Source organism: Rana temporaria, chromosome 8 (assembly GCF_905171775.1).
Source record: "Rana temporaria chromosome 8, aRanTem1.1, whole genome shotgun sequence".
Classification (NCBI taxonomy): domain Eukaryota; kingdom Metazoa; phylum Chordata; class Amphibia; order Anura; family Ranidae; genus Rana; species Rana temporaria.
In genome coordinates this window covers 12,040,975-12,062,185 of record NC_053496.1, presented here as the reverse complement: position 1 = coordinate 12,062,185, position 21,211 = coordinate 12,040,975, and the positions used below count along the sequence as shown (strand labels likewise).

The 21,211-nt window shown below is 43.3% G+C and overlaps 1 protein-coding gene across 1 annotated transcript in view; it reads left to right on the top strand.

The window, feature by feature from the left end:
• The window catches only part of LOC120910361 (C-type lectin domain family 7 member A-like), a 104,872-nt gene extending 89,680 nt beyond the window's left edge, over window positions 1–15,192 (top strand). The window contains exons 5-8 of the mRNA XM_040322121.1: window positions 1,633–1,814; window positions 10,430–10,536; window positions 11,206–11,351; window positions 14,813–15,192. Coding sequence (XP_040178055.1) covers window positions 1,633–1,814; window positions 10,430–10,536; window positions 11,206–11,351; window positions 14,813–15,192 — 815 coding nt within the window. The remainder of the gene's footprint in view (window positions 1–1,632; window positions 1,815–10,429; window positions 10,537–11,205; window positions 11,352–14,812) is intronic.
• The last annotated feature ends 6,019 nt before the right edge of the window (window positions 15,193–21,211 follow it).

Genomic DNA, 21,211 nt, shown 5'->3' with positions numbered 1-21,211 from the left:
CAATGACTTCTTCCAGGGGCACTGTGTGTCAGCACCAATCCAGTTTCGTTTTACAAAGCATCACTGCCCTCTATTGGCTCTTTGTCTCTGTACATCAGAGAACCAGGAAACAACAGCAAAAATGAAACTAAACTGCAGGCACATTATATGATTGTTTTTTATCTATTTTTAATCGTTTTTAAAAGGAATCAGTTAACTATTATGTCTCTATACCCTGTAAACAGTCATTTCAGAAAAAAAAAAAAAATTCCTTTAGTGACCCTTTAATTTCAATTAATGTATGGCCAGCTTATTGGGACTTTACAGCTTGACCGTGGTCTGACATGTTTGCTTTAGCATGGAGAAAATAACTCCCTGTGGTGACAACTCAACAATTGTGGCCCAGATTCAGGTAGATCCGCGCAATATTTGCGTGGGCAAAGGGCAACGATTTTTGCTCTGCGCCCACGCTAATATTTCGATTTGCCCGCGATTCACGGAGCAGTAGCTCCGTAAATTGCGCGGGCGCTATGCTAATTAGCCCGGCGTAAGGGCGTCTAATGTAAATGATCCCGCCGGGGGCGGGAATCATTTAAATTAGGCGCGCTCCCGCGCCGAGCGAACAGAGCATGCTCCGTCGGGAAACTTTCCCGACGTGCATTGCGGCAAATGACGTCGCAAGGACGTCATTTGCTTCTAAGTGAACGTGAATGGCGTCCAGCGCCATTCACGAATCACTTACGTAAACGACGTGAAATTTAAATTTCACGAGCGGGAAGGGCGGCTATACTTTAGCATTGGCTGCCCTTGCTATTAGCAGGAGCAACCTTGCGCTAAAGTCGCCGTACGGAAACTCCGTACCTTGCGTGCGCAGGGCCCGCGCAACTTTTGTAAATCGGTGGTAGTATGCAATTTGCATACTATACGCCGATCACAATGGCCGCGCCCCCTAGCGGACAACGCAAGAATGCAGCCTGAGATATGAAGGCATAAGGAGGCTTATGTCTGTCATATCCTAGGCTGCAGTCCGCGTAGCGATGTTCCTGAATCAGGGGCATTCGCTACGCGGGAGCAAAACAGCTATTGCGCCGCGCAACCTATGGTTGCGCGGGCGCAATAGCCTCTTGAATCTGGGCCTATGTATTTCCCCAAATTTCTGTCCAAATAATAATGTCACTGGGACAAACTGACTGAATCTCCCCACCAGGGACAAAGACAGCAATAAAAACAGCGCATTTTCCATCTCCTTGCAATTCTACTTCTAATGCCATTATTTATTTGGGGATATCTATCTATCTATCTGTCTGTCTGTCTGTCTGTCTGTCTGTCTGTCTGTCTGTCTGTCTGTCTGTCTATCTATCTAATTTACTGGAGGTGAGAAGACAGCCCCAGGTGGTGTTGCCACCTTCATTAGTATTGGCATACACTTATTACTTCCTGATAGGACCTTTCACCTCTACACACTAAACAAGCCAAGTTACTGTAATATTTTGTTATACAATGATGACATGTTATGTGATAATATTGTTTGTATTTTTTGTAATATCTTTTTTTTTTATTCAGTTATGTCAATGTTTAAAAATAAATAAAAAAAATGTCTACTAGTTAATAAGTAAATACATTTGCTAAAATAAAACTTTCATCTATTTGTAGGAGAGACACCCGAAACAAAAGTGGTAGAAGGTTCACCAGCTGCACAATGTGAGGATGATTGGATCTCATACAGAGGAAAATGTTACTATTTGTCAGACCGGATTGATACATGGAACAACAGCCAGGACTTCTGCAAATCACACAATTCATCCCTGACAATTATTGATAATGAAAAAGAAAAGGTGAGTAATAATAAACCATCTTCCTCCCATCACCCGACACTCACCATGATCAATATACAATTCTGTTATGCATTATATCAGAATAGAACATTACACTCCTAAGCCTCGTACACACGATCGGACTTCCATCGGACAAATTTGTGGATTTTTGTCCGAAGTGCGTTGTCCGTGAACTTGTTCTGCATACAGACGGCAGAACTTTTTCAGCCAACATTCACGCAACTACGTGTTTTTTCTGCACTTTAGCGCCACCCTTTGGGCAACTTCTGCTTATGTTGTCTGATCTTTAGCATTGTTTCTGAGCATGCGTGTTTGTACTTTGTATTTTAGTCCAACGGATTTGTGTACACACGATCGGATAATCCAACGGAACACATTAGTTGTTGGAGAATTTGAGAGCATGGCTATCCACCATTTTTATTGTTGGAAATTCCGACAACAATTGTCTGATGGAGCGTACATACTGTCAGATTATCCGACAAAACACGTTCATCGGACAATTGTTGTCGGAATGTCCAATCGTGTGTACGGGGCTTTAGGGTTAGTTGCTTCAAAACATATCTTCGGACAGGCTTTGTTAAAGCTCTCTGAATGCCAATCAAAACCCCTGTCACTAAATAAAATGGTTAGCTCACAGTCCTGTTTACACATTGCGTTTGCTTTGCTTCAAAAATGATCCCCCGTGTTCCTTTAGTGATGCTTTAAAGCGTCTTCAAAGCCTCAATAGAAGTCTATGACAAAGCTCACTTTAAGCACCTGCAGCATTTGAGAGGCTTTTTATTCAGCGTTAGCTTTGCTTTGTTGTTGAGAAATTGCAGGTATGAGATATCCGCACACACACATGACATCTGCCAAGCTTCATTAAGCTTCAAAAAAGCATCACAGAAGTATCAAAAACACATAAAAAAAATGTGTGTTGAAGTCGAACCCTAATGCCGCGTACACACGATCGTGATTTCCGACAAGAAAACCACTTTTTTTTCAGCAGACACACGGTCACGCTAATCTTGGACGCAATTCCGACCGTCAAGAATGTGGTGACGTACAACAAGTATGACAGGCCAAGATCAATAGGCAGTTCGGCTCTTCTGCTTGATTCTGAGTATGCGTGTTTTTTTGGCGTCGTAATTTCATACAGACGCACGTGATTCCTGATAGGAATTTTTCCTGTCACAAAAATCCTGCTCTCAATCTTTTGTTGGCCGGAATACTCACAGAAAAAGTGCGATGGAGCATACACAGGGTCGGAATTCTCTTTGGGAATCGTGATCATGTGTACGAGGCATAAGGGTCAGTTCACATATGACCAACATGCAACTCACAGCAGGGGTCTGGTGCATCCTGGTTCACCGTTTCAGGTCTAATCTCAGCCTGAATTTTTGGCAGAATTAGGACCTGAAACGGACCAAAAGACGCACAGCAGAGCCGCTGCAGAGATATGTGAACCGGCTCCATAGAGAGATGGTCAAAATCTCCTGCTTTAGTGAATCGGGTTCCGGGAAGCCACATCCAATTCGCATTGGTGTGAACCTGGCCTTAGGGGGCTTTCACATCCCCCCGTTGAACAAAACACATTAAAAATGCATATGTGTTTTAATGCATTTCCAATACGTTTTCTGGTTGGCATGCACCTGTGAAACATGAACATATGACTTACAAAAATGCGACTGGGGTGCATTTTGATGATTTTTGTATGTGTTTTTGACATGTTTTGAAAAGCGCACCAAAAATGCAAAATGCGGGTCTTTTCAAAATGCCACCGCAACCTGCCCTATGCCACCACACCCTGCCCTATATCACCCCAACCTGCCCTTTGCCACCCAGCCTGCCATATACCACCCCAACCTGCCCTATACCACTGCAAACTGCCCTATACCACCCAAACCTGCTCTATGCCACCCCAGCCTGCCCTATATCACCCCAACCTGCCCTATACCACTGCAACCTTCCTTATATTTCCCCAACCTGCCCTATATCGCCCCAGCCGGCCCAATACCACCCTATACGATCGTAGCAGGTCCCGGCGCCGCCATCCTCACTAAGGGAAACAGGCAGTGGAAGCTTGTGGCTTCACTGCCCATTTCCTACTGTGCATGCGCGAGTCGCGCTGCGCTTTATAAATGGGCGGCTGTTCTCTGGGATACACACAGTTCCCAGAAGGCAGCGCACCCCATTCCCCAGAAGGCAACACGAGGAGGACAAGAATGAAGACCAGCCGCGGACTAGGAAGATGCAGATTAGGAAGATCTGCCTAGCAAGCACCATTTTTGGTAAGTAAAAAATAATCTATTCTTTAATTCCTGATCGCTTCTTCATGATGCTATGTTGTATCTCAGTTATATGCTCAAATTTTGTTCATTTGCTGTTAAAAATCACAGATGAGATGCATGCGCTCTTTAATTTGCCACGTGATCCTTGGCCTTGATGAGTAAGGTTTTAAGAGACCAGAAGGATGTTTTTTTCTTTTTCTGCAGTATCTGTCGCAATGCTCACAAATTGGCTTATGTTAAAATGTGGATTCGCTTTTTATGCATTCTTATCGGTATGAAAATGTTCTTAAAATAAAGAGTGTTAAAAAAAGGAAATATAAATGTTGTGCAAAATAATAATTTAAATATAAATGCCATGATTTCTGCATCTGAAGAAGGGCGCAGTCTCTCCATACACACAGATAATACTGTCGTTCTTGTTCACATATTACTGTGATCACACAGATTATTTACACCTAAAAAAAAGTGGGGGGTTCAAGATGGATTGTATATCCATTTAGACATGTGCGGGTCATTTAGTTCCGAATCGAAATTCGGACAAAGTTTTCGTTATTCAGAGATTTGGATGCATCTGAATTTCCGAATTACAATAGTAATGAATTTAAGCAAAACACAATTTTGTTCAAAATAACAAATGATCCAAATTCAAATTGAATTTGAAAACAAATTTTAAATGGAAACATATTGCTGACTATTGCTAATTTTCTTCAAAGACTGAGGCCCAGATTCTCAAAGGCGTTATGCCGGGGCACCTTGATTTGCGCGGCGCAATTGAACAGATGCGCCGTCGTATCAGTGCGCCGTACCCACAGAACCAGGTACGCCAGAAATTAGTCTTGTTTCGATCGGCGCAACGTTTGTTCGCCGGCGTAGCGTAGGCGCACATTTACGCCGAGAACGCCCAGCGCTCCCATTGATTTCATAATCAAATATGCAAATGAGGGATATACCGAGATTCCCGAACGTACGACCGCCCGACGCAGGCTACGAGCGGTGCGCGTAAGCTGTTCGTCCGGTGTAAACTTGCCCCTCATAAAAGCAGGGGCAACTTTGCACCAGACGTGTGCAGGTCAGCTGGAGAGCAGCTTTAGCAGCACCCTTACGGACGAGCTCAGCAACCACACTTGCAGGACAAGACTTCTGTATGCCAACATGCCAGGGGCAGGCATGGTCATAGCACAACTAGTGTGCGCCCAGGCGCTTCGAATGAGAAGGAGAAGGAGGAGGGCACGGCAGCGTTTTTACCGAACGCCATTAGACGTCTTGGCCATCGGGGAAGCAGAGGTGTATCGCCTCTTCAGATTTAATACTCAAGCCATCCAGGAAATAACCACAATCCTGCAGGATGACCTTACAAGCCCAACACACCGCTCACATGCAGTGCAGCCACTGATCAAGGTCCTGGCAACACTCCACTTCCTGGCCACTGGATCTTTTCAGCGCACAAGTGGAGGTGTGGCTGGGATGTCACAAACCAGCATGAGCAGATGTGTGCACCAGGTTGTCCCCGCAATCCTGAGACACATGTCCAACCAAATCGTCAGGCCCACCCAGGAGGTCCAGCGGAATAAGGCAAGGGCAGATTTTGTCAGAATTGCAGGATTCCCACGCACCATCGGGGCAATTGATTGCACCCATGTGGCACTACAGCCCCCCCGTGACACAGAGCACCTATTCCGCAATCGGAAGCACTGGCATTCTATCAATGTCCAGGTTATCGTGGATGCCCATGGCCTCATATGGCACGTCCGTGCCAAACACCCCGGATCCTCTCATGACAGCTTCATCTACCGCCAAAGCGACATCCCAATGGAGTTTGACCAGAATGTGTACGGGGACAGCTGGCTGGTTGGTGAGTGACATGGGTGTCAGGTATGACTGTCCCCCCCATGACGCAGACATTACGAGGGACACATGCATGACTAACCTCCTCCTGTCTTTTTTCTTCCAGGTGACTCTGCATATGCACTTGGACCTCATCTAATGACCCCATTCCGGAACCCACAAACCCCAGGAGAGGAAAACTACAATGCTGCACACATAAGTACCCGTGCAGTGGTGGAACGAACCTTTGGCCAACTGAAGTCCCGTTTCCGATGCCTGGATAAGTCTGGGGGGACCCTGTTGTATTCCCCAGACTTTGTGTGCCAGATCATCGGGGCATGTTGCATTCTGCACAACTTCGCAGTGAGAAAGGGCCTGGAGGTTGAACTACGTGATGACCTGAGCCCACAACCCGACAATCCCCCCCTGCCTGAGGGTACCCCGTCTGCTGAGGGATCAGCAATCAGGAGATGCCTCGTTGAACGTCTCTTTGAACGTTAAACACACACATGAAAAATGGCACAATGTGAATGCACACGTGCACACCACTGTGGTCCCTAGCACACAACCCCCACATGCACATCGAATTGGATTAGACCCAATCAAACCACATTGTTTTAGGGAGCAGTAACGCCGCGCCAAGGCTCCAATTATGTTACTGTACATTCATACACCTTTCACACGGCAGAGGGTGACACCCCTTTGCTGGCAGGAGTGTCAACCCCCCCCCCCATTCTCACACCAGTCACACTATTCTGCACGCCTCACCGTGTGCATTTGTCAACACTAACTTAAAAAACTCTTTACCAGAGCAATACTTTCAAAAATAAATAAAAAAACTCTTTACCAGAGCAATAATCAACACGAAAAACTAATTGGCCTGCCTTCGGCCACGGCCCCGGCCCCGGCTCCTCAACTGCCTGGTTGAGGGGGGGGGGTTTCATCAGGCAGAGGAGCATCCACCGGGGCTGGAGGCCTGCCCTCTAATGCCACCGCTATCCTCCTCAGGAGGTTATTGGTCTCGGTTTGAACACCAACAATGGCAGCTGTGTGCCCCTGGACGGACTCATTTAGGGTCTGCACCTCTTTCACCAGGCTTGCTGTGGTGGTTTCGAGATCCCGCAAACATGTGATAATTGCAGTGGTGTTGCCTGCAATGTCCTGAATCACATCGGTGACATGTCCCCTCTCCCCTAGGCTTTCAGCCACTCGAGTGAAGTCCTGGCCCATCGCACCCATAAGGCGGGTCTGGTCTTCCTGCGCAGTGGTCAGGGTCACAGACAGCAACTCGGGTACCCCCCTGGTTCTCGGCGTTGACCTCCTTGGTCCACGAGAGGCTTCAGGCCTGGCATAGGGTGAGGGATTAGATGGAGGGGGTGGGTTGGAGATGGAGACAGAGGGAGTGGCTGGGTTGGAGATGGAGTCCGAGGATATGGAGGATCGTGGGCTTGAGGTCCGGGATGGACCAGCCAAGCTTCCCAAATCCTCCAAGAAAAGGGACAGTGACACCTCCTCCCCCAAATGCTCCGCATCCTGCAGAACCTCCTCAATGGAGGCGTGGCCACCACTCTCCTCCACCAATGCCGCTTGCCTTCCCTGGGGGTCAGGGGCATCTTCATCAGATGAAGATGGTGTGTGACGGGCAGGGACATCAGCATCAGGGGATGGTGTGGGACGGGCAGGGACATCATCATCAGGGGATGGTGTGGGACGGGCAGGGACATCATCATCAGGGGATGGTGTGGGACGGGCAGGGGCACGAGACGGGCCAGCTTCATCCTGGACACCTGTGGATGACACAAAACATTCACATGTTGGTGGACCCACAAACTTGTCACATATTCCCTACCTCCCCCCACACACATGCTACACACCAGATAGTTGAAATAAACACTTACCTGTCCACAAGGGCGGATGAACAGAATCATAGCCCGGCATTCCCTCAACTTGAACCCTGGTAAGGCACCGGGCAACTACCTCCTCATCTGGTGTCAGACGGATCCTTGAGGCAGGTCCCCCACCAGTGCCCCTGGCATGCCTCGCCATGAGGGCCATCTTGTCCTTGACCCTCCTCCTAAGATCATTAATTTTTTTGCCTATATGATGGGGCCTCCTCGCCTCATTGCCCACAGCATTCACTTGATCCGTTATCCTCTGCAGGATCTCATGCCTTCGCCCCTTGCTTGTGGTTTTACTCCTGGACCCATGGAGGCGGTCATAGTGCCTCTCCATGCCTGCGAGAATGATGGCCCTCTCATCATGAGAGAAATTCTTTTTCCTTCTACTTGTACGCTCAGCAGACATGGCAAAGCACTGCAAAAGTAAGCTCACCACCAACAGTAAACTAACAGGTGTACTTTTGCACATGATGGGCGCATGTCTGGGCGTATTTATGCACTTGTTTTGAGCAACTCGCCAATCGCGTTGTGCGCATGCGCATAGGGGCGGGGGACACCCGGTCACGTGACGGCGCATGCGCCGTCCGTTCAGACCATCATTTGCATAAGGTCACGGTTCATTTAAATGTATCACGCCCACTTCCTTCCTACTTTCACTTACGCCCACATACGCCCACGAATTTGCACTACGCCGGCGCAAATTTGAACGCCGGTGCTTCGGGAATACGGAGCTTACCTCTCTAAGTTAGGAAGGCGTAGCGCATCTTGGATGCGCTACGACCGCATAAGGATGCGCCGATGTACGAGAATCTGGGCCTGAGTGTATTAGAATATACTGTAGCCATCTTCTGAAATTCAAATTTTGAAAAACAATAGAATAGAATGAAACAAAATATACAAAAAATAGAAAGCAAAGGAATAGAAAAAAATAGAATATAGATTAAAATAGAATAGAATAGAAAAAATAGTTGTGTTCCGTAATTCGAATTTCAAAATTTGAATTTAGAAATGCTAATACAAGAAAAACCATCTTTCGAAATTCGAAAAAAAAATTGAATAGACTGAAACAGAATAGAATAGAAAACAAAGCAATAGAATAGAAAATAAAAAAGAATAGAATAGATTAGAATAGAGTAGAAAGAATATAGACGCCTTTCGAAATTCGATTTTCAAAATTTGAACACAATAAATTAGAATATAGCCATCTTTCAAAAATCTAAATTTATATTTTCAAATTTGAATTTTAAATAGAATAAAATAGAATATAGCCATCCTCCGAAATTCAAAAAGAATAGAATAGAAAATAAAGGAAAAGAATAGAAAAAGTTAGAAGAGAAAAAAAATTTAATAGTTTAGAACAGACTAGAGTAAAACAGAATATAGCCATCTTTCGAAATTAAAATAGAGTAGTATACAATAATATAGAAATATTATAGAATAGAAAATAAAGGAACGGAATAGAAAATAGATTAGAATATAGCCGTCTTCCGAAATTCAAAGTTTCAAATAGAATAAAAACAACTATTCTACTTCACAATGAATTCAGATTGATTTGATATTTTCACTTTGAATCCATTGCAAAAATTCCAATCAGGTCGAAAACGAATAAACTATTTAAAGTAAACAATTTTTCATTATGAATGCAACAAAACTAAGTTAGTAACCTAACAAATCAACCCAAAACCAAACACATTTTTTCGTTCTGCACATGTCTATTTCCATTCACTCTGGAGTAATGAAGTTTGTTGATGTTTCACTAAATTGTTGCATTTTCTTAAAGCGGGGGTTCACAGTAAAAAAAAATTTTTCTTTATCTACCATCCATTCCAGCATACTAGCGTCAGCTACAGTATGCCTTTTTTTTTTTTTTTGCGCTGTACTTACAGTTTAATCCTTTAGTTTTGTTTCAGACTCCGGCGGGGAAATAGGCGTTCCTATGAAGAGGGGAACATGATTGACGTCTGGCTATGGCGCGTCACGCATTCCCGAAAATAGCCGATATAGGACTCTGATATATACGGCACCTGCGCAGTCAGCTCCTAGTCTGTGCGCAGGCACCGTATAGTGCCATGAAGAACCGAGTCCTACTCCGGCTATTTTCGGAACGCGTGACGCGCCATAGCCGGACATCAATCATGTTCCCCTCTTCATAGGAACGCCTACTCCCCGTGGGAGTCTGAAACGAAACTAAAGGATTAAACTGTAAGTACAGCGCAAAAAAAAAGGCATACTGTAGCTGACGCTAGTATGCTGGATGGCATGGTACATAGTTGTTTTTTAGGGTGAACCTCCGCTTTAACCTTTGCACTAATATCGTGTGACATAAAAAAATAGAACTACTGCTATTTTATTCTCCAGGGTGACTGCTTTCAGAAAATATACAATGGGGAGTTTTATGTAATCTCCACGCTTAATTTTTTTTTTTTAAACATGTATACACAGAATCGCAAAAAGGTCTCTGGCAGCGAAAGGGTTGAAGTTTTATAGATTGGTATAATGTATAAATAACCCCTATGTGTAAAGCACCATAGGAATTGATTCCAGTTCAGTGCTGTGTTCTAAGTCGTTTTTTTATAGTGAAGTAATGTCTGTTATTTCAATAGATTGTCTTTCTGTTTTGCAGAATTTTTTTAATCTCCTGAAATCTAATAATTTCTGGATTGGACTGAGCAGGAAACACAATGACTCAGGCTGGGTCTGGAATGATGGAACATTCTACTCAGAAACATTGTAAGTTCCACTCCTAAAATATAAAGGTCAGCTTCACCTAAAACCGATATTTCAGGTTCGGTTCTACATTGTTCCATTGATTTATCCCGTCTTCTACTCATGAGGACCCCAGTGGAAACTTTTTTTGCAGTAGTTTGGAGTGTGGGCCAAGTCTTTGCTTAACTTTCCCAGTGCATTACTAAGTGATCAGGGGATCGAGTACAAAGTCATTATTATCAGACCTACTGGTCCCAGTCTGGTACCGCTAAGGAGAGAGCGGCTTTGTATGCCTTCTAATCACAGGGCTACTATTAGGACTGTTCTGATATCATATAAAGACTGCAGATGGATTATCCCAAATCTGTTGTTGTTATGAACATATATTAGATCTTCATTATCAGAGATGGATCTATATACTTCATTAGAGGTCAGCAAAGCAGATACGGATGAACAGCTAAACATGTGAAAACTAGACTACAGCTCCACCTGCTGGTTTCATATGAACATACAAAATATTCATATGCTGTGTTTCATACTCAACTGACTTTTTGTACTCACCTGTATTTTTTAGTCCTCACTTTAAAATGTATAGAAAAAAATATATGGAAAACCACTATACAGTATATGTGATCATTATGTAAAAACAGCAAACTTTTTTATAATGTTCTGTTTTGTTCTTTTTTTTTCCAGATTTGATATTCATAGAAAGCCAACAGACCCTGGTGAATCAGAGAATGTTTTCCTGAATGGTGACGGTTTTAGAAGTGAAAGTGGAAGATATCCAAAGAAATGGATTTGCAGCAAGAGTTTGTTTAGGTCATCCTCCCTAATACACAGTGATAATGATAATAATAATAATAATAATAATAATAATAATAATAATAATAATGATAATAATTATTATAATAATATTAAATATAATAATTAAAACTATTACATTTTTTATAATTAAAATGTTAATAATTACAATATAAATATTAAAAATTATTAACATTTTAGTTATTAAAAAAATAATTAAAATTATAATAATATTGTTGCCTGAGGAGAATTGATATGTTTAATCGCCATTATTGTACATATATATATAAATATATTATACGATAAGGGTAGATGTGTCGTGAGAAAGAATTTCTGATAATTTAAATAGACTGACAGTAATGCCGCGTACAGATGGTCGTTTTTTGTGATGAAAAAAAACGACGTTTTTGAAAACGTCATTTAAAATGACCGTGTGTGGGGAAAACGTTGTTTTATGTCTTCTGAAAAACGACAAAAAAAAAATTCGAACATGCTCGAATTTTTTGTGTCGTTTTTCAAAACGTTGTTTTTTGTGTCAATTAAAATGATAGTGTGTGGGCAAAACAACGTTGAAAACGACGTTTTTAAACCTGCGCATGCTCAGGAGCAAGTTATGAAGCAAGCTTCAATGGAACAGAGTGCCGTCGTACGTGCTGAACGTAACCACGCTTTGCTAGAGCATTTTGAAAAACGATGGTGTGTAGGCAACGTCGTTTTTGAAAATGAAGTTTCAAAAACGTAGTTTTTTTTCATCACATAAAACGTCGTTTTGTTTCATCACAAAAAACGACCGTCTGTACGCGGCATTAGAGCTTGAATATATCCAATTGGCACTCTCCGTATTTGATATGCATGATTGCTTTGTGAGAAGGTGGCAAGAGGCGACCAGTCTACTACATCTTTTGAGATACAAAGCAATCCAGGAAGAACCCCACAGCTGGAATCGGTAGACGAGATGGCGCCGACTTGAGTGGTTGTACCCTTCCATGAATAGACAGGAAATTAACAAGCTAAGATGTAATTAGTTTAAACTTCAAACCTAGGCATAGCTAAAGATAGAAGGAAGTTGCCCATATTTGGAACAGCCAACTTTAGCCAATCACAAGGGACACCGGGGCTATAAGATCAGGGGGTCTCATCAATAGAGAGGAGAGAAAGATGATGAGATTTCCCGGGCCCGGGACGTCAGTAGCAAGGTAACTTATCAGAATCTATCTTCTCCCACGCACTTACCATATACTTTGTCATAATTTGTGTTCTTAATATTCTTAGTGTGATGTACTTATCTTGTATTTGAAACTAACTTTTACTCCCTTACTTTAAAGACTGTAAATGTATGCAGTATATTAGATAGACTAATATATTTTTCTCTAATAAATGTGTGTTATGTTAAAGCATGGGTCTTCAAACTACGGCCCTCCAGTTGTTCAGGAACTACAATTCCCATCATGCCTAGTCATGTCTGTGAATGTCAGTGTGTTACAATGCCTCATGGGATGTGTAGTTCTACAACAGCTGGAGGGCTGTAGTTTGAGGATCCCTGTGTTAAAGCTTTCGCTCTGGACAAAAGAACTCTCTTATTTTAACCATATATCATATATGTGAGATATTAAATCTTAAATATATATATTATAAGTTAACAATATTAACAATAATGATGATGATATTTTTATTCTTATTATTATTATTATAAATAATGATGATGATGATAATAACAGTAATAATTAGGGTTGTCCCGATACCACTTTTTTAGGACTGAGTACAAGTACCGATACTTTTTTTCAAGTACTCGCCGATACCGAATACCGATACTTTTTTTTAAATGTGTCCCCAAATGCAGCCATGTCCCCCCACAAATGCAGCCATGTCCCCCCCATATGCAGCCATGTCCCCCCCATATGCAGCCATGTCCCCCCATATGCAGCCATGTCCCCGCCATATGCAGCCATGTCCCCCCATATCCAGCCATGTCCCCTCCCCATATCCAGCTATGTCACCCCCCATATGTAGCCATGTCCCCCCATTATCCAGCCATGTCCCCCCCATATGCAGCCATGTCTCCCCCATATGCAGCCATGTCCCCCCCCATATGCAGCCATGTCCCCCCATATCCAGCCATGTCCCCCCCATATCCAGCCATGTCCCCCCCATATCCAGCCATGTCTCCCCCATATCCAGCCATGTCCCCCCCATATGCAGCCATGTCCCCCCCCCATATCCAGCCATGTCCCCCCATATGCAGCCATGTCTCCCCCCATATGCAGCCATGTCTCCCCCCATATACAGCCATGTTCCCCCATATCCAGCCATGTCCCCCCATATCCAGCCATGTCCCCCCATATGCAGTCATGTCCCCCCCATATGCAGCCATGTCCCCCCCATATGCAGCCATGTCCCCCCCCATATGCAGCCATGTCCCCCCCATATGCAGCCATGTCCCCCCATATCCAGCCATGTCTCCCCCCATATCCAGCCATGTCTCCCCCCATATCCAGCCATGTCCCCCCCCATGCAGCCATGTCCCCCCATATCCAGCCATGTGTCCCCCCCATATCCAGCCATGTCTCCCCCCATATCCAGCCATGTCTCCCCCCCATATCCAGCCATGTCTCCCCTCCATATCCAGCCATGTCCCCCTTACCTGCATCCCCGGTGCCGCCGACTGGTTAATACGCGCGGAGAACATCACAGCTTTCATTTGACTAGCTGTAATGATTCGCGCCGCGCTGCGTATAGACACTTCCCCTTGCTCGGCATTGGACAGTTCACCCGAGCAAGGGGGAGTGTCTATACGTGGCGCGGCGCGAATCATTACAGCTATTCAAATGAAAGCTGTAATGTTCCCCGTGCGTATTATCCAGTCGGCGGCAGCGGGGATGCGGCGGGATGCGGCGTAGCGGCGGCGGGATGCGGCGTAACGGCGGCGTCGGGGGGGGGGAAGTATTCTATTTCGGTATCGGGGGTATTTGCAAATACTTGGAATCGGTCCCGATACCGATACTAGTATCGGTATCGGGACAACCCTACTAATAATAATAAACATTATTTTATTTTATATAGCTCATTTAAATGTTGCTTCTCAAAGCGCTTTACAAGGAAAACACAAGAAATACACAGGATAACGTAAAAGGGAAAATTAAATGAAAGCTTGTCCAAAGAAAAACGTTTTTAGGTTTGATTGGAATGAGTTTAGAGAACACGACCCTCTGATGTTCTTTGGAAGTGAATTGCAGAGTTTTGGGGTGTAGCAGGAAAAAGCTCTGTCTCCCATCCAGTGCAGGTGAATAGAGGGGACACACAGAAGACCAGAATTTGAGGAGCGGAGGTTATGGGAGGGGGGGCAGTAAGTTCAGACAGAAAATGGGGTGCCATGAATAGCCTTATGGGTGTGCAAGAGGACCTTAAAGTCTATGGGAAACCTGATGGGTGGCCAGTGTAAGGACTCCAGGATAGGGGTAATGGTGAGAATTCTGGCTGCAGAATTTTGTACATATTGAAGTGGAGTTGAAAGCTCCAGGTCCTGACAGGTTCACCCCAATATACTACAAGAAATTTGCAGGAACCCTCGCCCCCAAACTTTCAAAACTTTTTAATTTTATCCTCCAGGGCCACAAGCTTCCTGAAGAGATGCTCCACACCAATATGTCACTGATACCGAAACCGAATAAGGATCACTCAGTTTCCCAGAATTACAGGCTGGTATCGGTTCTCAATAACGACTTAAAATTTTTAGGTAGACTGTTAGCAGATCGCCTCACCCCGATTATCTCCTCCTTAGTAGCCCGAGAACAAACTGGCTTTATCCCTTCCAGGCAGATCACTGACAACATCCACCTAGCTTCTAACAACATTCAGGACGCAGATCTCTTCTCCGCATAGTATTCGTTTTGGGCCTGGATATGCACAAGGCTTTCAATAGCATGTTATGGCCATACATGGATAGTATCTTGGCAAAATTTGGATTTCTGTGGAGAATTTGTTAATGGTTTTAAGGCCTTATACCCAGTGGTGTTACATAGTTACATAGTTACATAGTTAGTCAGGTTGAAAAAAGACACAAGTCCATCCAGTTCAACCACAAAAAATAAAAAAATAAAAAATAAAAAACACAGTACAATCCTATACACCCAACTCCATACCCACAGTTGTATTTAGGTTTTGTGCTGCCCTAGGCCTGACTAAACTCGTGCACCCCCTAATTACAGTAAAATATGACCCACCCTTCCTGTCAAGGCCACACCCCTTTCTGTTTAAGACCCGCCCTGAAATTTTTGAGTGGGGACACTAGTTCTTAGGGCCTGGGGGAGGGGGGAATGGACTCCCTTAATTTGCATAGATTTCCTCTCGCTTCCTGTTTGGCTATGGGGCAGGAAGCAAAGGGAAATTTCTGCAATGGGACAGGGATGGTAAAAAATAAACTAACAGAGGCTCTAACCCTCCCTTACTGTATCCAAAATGGAAAAAAAAGTGTTGCCTATAGTTCTACTTTAAGCACAAATTACTGATAATTTTAGGGAGAGGACGCCGGCCGCCCGCATACCGGAAGCAGTGTGACCAGTTTATGGGGGTGCTAGACTAATTTGCCTCTCAGCCAGTCCTCTCTATAAGAGTGGCGCTACACTAACAGTGTAGCACAAGCCAACAGGGACTCTTTCCGTGCTGCCCCCCCTGCAAAGTGCGTATTAATAATCTGTCAATGGGGCAGAGGAGTTGTCTAGGTTGCTAAGAATTTGCAAATTTGAACTGATCAATAGAATCCCGGTTACGATAATTTAAAGACCGAGACATGAAGGTGTTAGAAATTGCTAATTCCAGATTGAAAGAATAGATAGATAGTGAGACAGTCCTAAATCAAGGGGAGAGCAGTCAGAGACAAAAGAACCATTACCAATTATAAGGTCATGGGTGTGTCCCTGATATGCATGGGGGTGCAGACAAATTGAGTTAGGTCAAAACATGCCAGTAGAGCCAAGAAATCTTTCGCTAAACTGGAAGACTCGGAATCAGTGTATATTAAATATCTAAAGTAAAAACATAAAAATAACAAAATATACAAGCCAAAACATATTTTAACATTATTATTACCATTGCACCTCAACAAAACCCTAACCTCCACCTAAACACCCCCCTCAGGGTGTTTAGGTGGACAGACAGAAAGGACAGGCAGAAAATTGTCACATATGTAATGTCATGTAGTAGTTGGTCACGTTCAACTGGACTTGTTCTGTAAAGTTTAAAACATTTTGAAGCTTATCTAAACAACTTTTTCGAAACGTACGCAGAATTTATATGCATGTTGAAAAAAAAATGTTTTTCTTTGTTTCTGTTATAAAAGTTTGCAAATAAATAATCCCTTTTAATAATTTTAGGATTAAGATGTATTTTGTAAAATAAAAGGGGCATATTATATGTATTGTGTGAAAGTTATAGTCTACCTACTATGATATACAATGTATATTTGAACATTGGTTATTCCTGATGTTATGAAGACCTAAAATACCAGAACTGTGCAAATACAATCCAAATCTACAATTTTAGTCAGTCAGTTTAGTAGACAGTCCAAGGTATTTAGTAGGAGGCATGGTGAATTTTTTGAAGTTGTAATTTTTGTCACAATTCTCTGAAAAATAATAAAATGTGTGTTTTCCCACAAAATTGTTATTTTAACAAGTTATTTCTCACTCACATCATAGACATACCTATAATTCCACCCCAAAGAACATTCACTACTCCTCTTGAGTATGAGGATATCATATGTGTGGAGACTTTTTCACAGTCTAGACCAGTGTTTTTTCAAGGTACCCTTGAAAAGTATTTAATCTAAGGCTTGAGCAACTGCTTAACCGCTTGAGGACCGCTGCACAACGATATATGTCGACAAAATGGCACAGCTGGGCACAAGGGCGTACTTGTACATCCCCTTTAACCACTTAAAGACCACAGGTGTTTTTCAGATTTGGTGTTTGCAAGACTAAAACATTTTTTTCTGCTAGAAAATTACTTAAAACCCCCAAACATTATATATTTTTTTTTTTCTAACACCCTAGAGAATAAAATGGCGGTCATTGCAATACTTTTTGTCACACCGTATTTGCGCAGCAGTCTTACAAGCGCACTTTTTTTGGAAAAAATTCACTTTTTTGAATTAAAAAATAAGACAACAATAAATTTGGCCCAATTTTTTTATATATTGTGAAAGATAATGTTACGCCGAGTAAAATGATACCCAACATGTCACGCTTTAAAATTGCGCCCGCTCGTGGCATGGCGTCAAACTTTTACCCTTAAAAATCTAGATAGGCGACGTTTAAAAAATTCTATAAGTTGCATTTTTTGAGCTACAGAGTAGCTCTAGGGCTATAATTATTGCTCTCGCTCTAACGATCGCGGCGATACCTCACTTGTATGATTTGAACACCGTTTTCATATGCGGGCGCTACTTGCGTATGCGTTCGCTTCTGCGCGCGAGCTCGTCAGGACGGGGCGCTTTAAAAAAATTTTTTTTTTGTTTTCTCATTTAATTTTATTGATTTTATTATTTTTTACACTAAAATATAAAAAAAAAAAAAAATGATCACTTTTATTCCTATTACAAGGAATGTAAACATCCCTTGTAATAGAAAAAAGCATGACAGGTCCTCTTAAATATGAGATCTGGGGTCAAAAAGACCTCAGATCTCATATTTAGGCTTAAATGCAAAAAAAAAAAAAAAAAAAGGAAAATTTGTCATTTAAAAAAATGACAGAAAAAAAATTGTCTCTTTAAGAGGCTGGGCGGGACTGACGTTTTGACGTCACTTCCGCCCAGCAGAGCTATGAGGACGGGTGGGGGCCATCTTGCCCTCACTCAAGTCCTCACACACAAGGCGGCAGCATCGGATCTCCTCCGCCGCTACCGACGGCTCCGGTAAGCGGCGGAGGGCGCGGAAAAGCGGCGGGAGGGGGGGGGGCCCCTCTCCCGCCACCGATAACGGCGATCTCGCGGCGAATCCGCCGCGGAGACCGCCGTTATCGTTTACCGGACTGCCCACTGAAAACATGGATATCTCAGTTGTGGCAGCAGCTGCTGCCGTTACTGAGATATCCATGTTTAAAAAGAGGACGTATATATACAGTGGGTGGTCCTTAAGTGGTTAAGATCCCAGCTGTGGGTCGCGAGCGTGCAGCCGGTAGCTCGCTCGCGACCCGGTCCTCTTCTCCGTGACCGTCCCCGTGGGAACAGCAGACCCGATCGCCGCTGGTGTCCTGCGATCAGGTCACAGAGAGGAAAAACGGGGAGAGGTAAGTGTAAACAAACCTCTCCCCGTGCTTCCTAGTGAGCCTGTCACTGATCGTCTGTTCCCTGTCATAGGGAACGACGATCAGTGATGTCACACGCCCCCCACAGTAAGAATCACTCCCTTAGGGGACACTTAACCCCTACAGCGCCCCCTCTTGGTTAACCCCTTCACTGCCAGTGTCATTTCCACAGTAATCAGTGCATTTTTATAGCACTGTTCGCTGTAAAAATGACAATGGTCCCAAAATAGTGTCAAAAATGTCCAATGTGTCCGCCATAATGTTGCAGTTACAATAAAAATCGCTGACTAGAAAAAAAATTATTAATAAAAATGCAATAAATCTATCCCCTATTTGGTAGACGCTATAAATTTTGCGCAAACCAATCAATAAATGCTTATTGCGATTTTTTTTTTACAAAAAAATATGTAGAAGAATACGTATCGGCCTAAACTGAGGGAAAACATTTTTTTTTTATATATTTCTTTGGGGATATTTATTATAGCAAAATGTAAAAAATATTGATATTTTTTTTCAAAATTGTCGCTCTATTTTTGTTTATAGCGCAAACAATTAAAACCGCAGAGGTGATCAAATACCACCAAAAGAAAGCTCTATTTGTGGGAAAAAAGGACGCCAATTTTGTTTGGGACCACGTCGCACGACCGTGCAATTGTCAGTTAAAGCGACGCAGTGCCGAATCGCAAAAAGGAGCCTGGTCCTTTAGCTGCATAATGGTCCAGTGCTTAAGTGGTTAAAAGTGCCGCATCCCTAAAATATTTGGGCAGAAGAAAGTATTTGAGGTACATGGGAATTTTGAGGCACCACACTACTATTTAAAATATATTTGTATATTTTATTGCTTTACTCACATAAAAAGTGCTATTAATCGCTCATCTGTTAAAGACTGTACAAAACAAAAATCGTACAATAAAACAATACACCACACAAGGGCGACCTGTCAGGCGACCCAGCTGCCTGACAAGTCGCGGTCCGCAGTAGTCAATGGAACCGGTCTAATAGGAGCAACGCAAGTCTCTCCGACTTAGAAAAAGGTTCCTGTACTACTTTGGGGGCGACTCGGGGCGACTTGCATTGACTTCAATACAGAAGTCATTTTGCAAGTCGCCTCTCAAGTCGCCTTGAGATCGCCTTGCCGAGTCGCCACCCAAAGTCGTGCCGCCTGTGTGTGAACCGGCTCTTATTATATAACTTCAGACAAGGGGACGATGCATCTTCGTCATCAAATGTTTCAGAAGCACGTGGCTCAACGCATTTCTTGGAAGTAGTCCACATCTTTTGGAGACAGACATGTGTTTACTTTTGAAATAATGCTTTCCAAACAAAATCAAAAGCAGATAATAAACTATAACACACATGTCATCCAATATTCGTGAATAGGAATAGAAACAAGGTTGCAGGATAGGCAAGAGGGGGGGCCAGAATGAGGACCCAAATGGGGAACCAAACCAAAAGGCACATACAGTGCCTTGAAATTTCCCACCTTTTCTCATGTTACAACCAAAAATGTAAATGTATTTTATTAGGATTTTATGTGATGGACCAACACAAAGTGGCACATAATTGCGAACTGGAAGGAAAATGATAAATGTTTTTTTTTTTTTTTACAAATAAATATGTGAAAAGTACCCCTAACTAAAATCTAGTGGAACCAATTGCATTCAGAAGCCACCTAATTAGAAATAGAGTCCATCTGTGTGTAATTTAATCTCAGTATAAATACAGCTGTTCTGTGAAGCCCTCTGAGGTTTGTTAGAGAACCTTAGTGAACAAACAGCATCATGAAGGCCAAGGAACACACCAGACAGGGCAGGGATATGCAAGTTGTGGAGACGTTTATAGCAGGGTATAAAAAATACCCTAAGCTTTGAACATCTCACAGAACACTGTTCAATCCATCAAAATGGAAAGAGTATGGCACAACTGTAAACCTACCAAGACATGGCCGTCCACCTAAACTGACCGGGCCGGGCAAGGAGAGCATTCATCAGAGAAGCAGCCAAGAGGTCCATGGTAACTCAGGGGGGAGAATCTGTCCACAGACACAGTCTGTCGTGTTCTCCACAAATCTGCCCTTTATGAAAGAGTGGAAAGAAGAAAGACATTGTTGAAAGAAAGGGGGACACAGCAAACATGTGGAAGTTGCGCTGGTCAGATGAGAACAAAATATAACTTTTTGGCCTAAAAGCAAAACGCTGTGTGGAAGGAAACTAACACTATAAATTAGGGTTGTCCCGATACCGATACCAGTATCGGTATCGGGACCGATACCGAGTATTTGCGGGGGTACTTGTACTCCCGCAAATGCCCCCGATGCCTGAATAGAATACTTACTGCGACAAAGTACTCCGAATTAGTGGGTCCTAACCTGTTAATAGAATGAAAGAACCTGTGTCTCAAACATGTGAGATAAACTCCTCTATATGGGAGAACTGGAGGGCAGTGGTGGCCGGTGCTCAAAGTTTTTGGGGAGGGGCGCAAACGAAAAAAGAAAAAAAAATGCAGCCTCACTGTGCCCATCAAATGCAGCCACTGTGCCATCAATTGTCACCACTGTGCCATGCCATCAAACGCAGCCACTGTGCCATCAATTCGCACC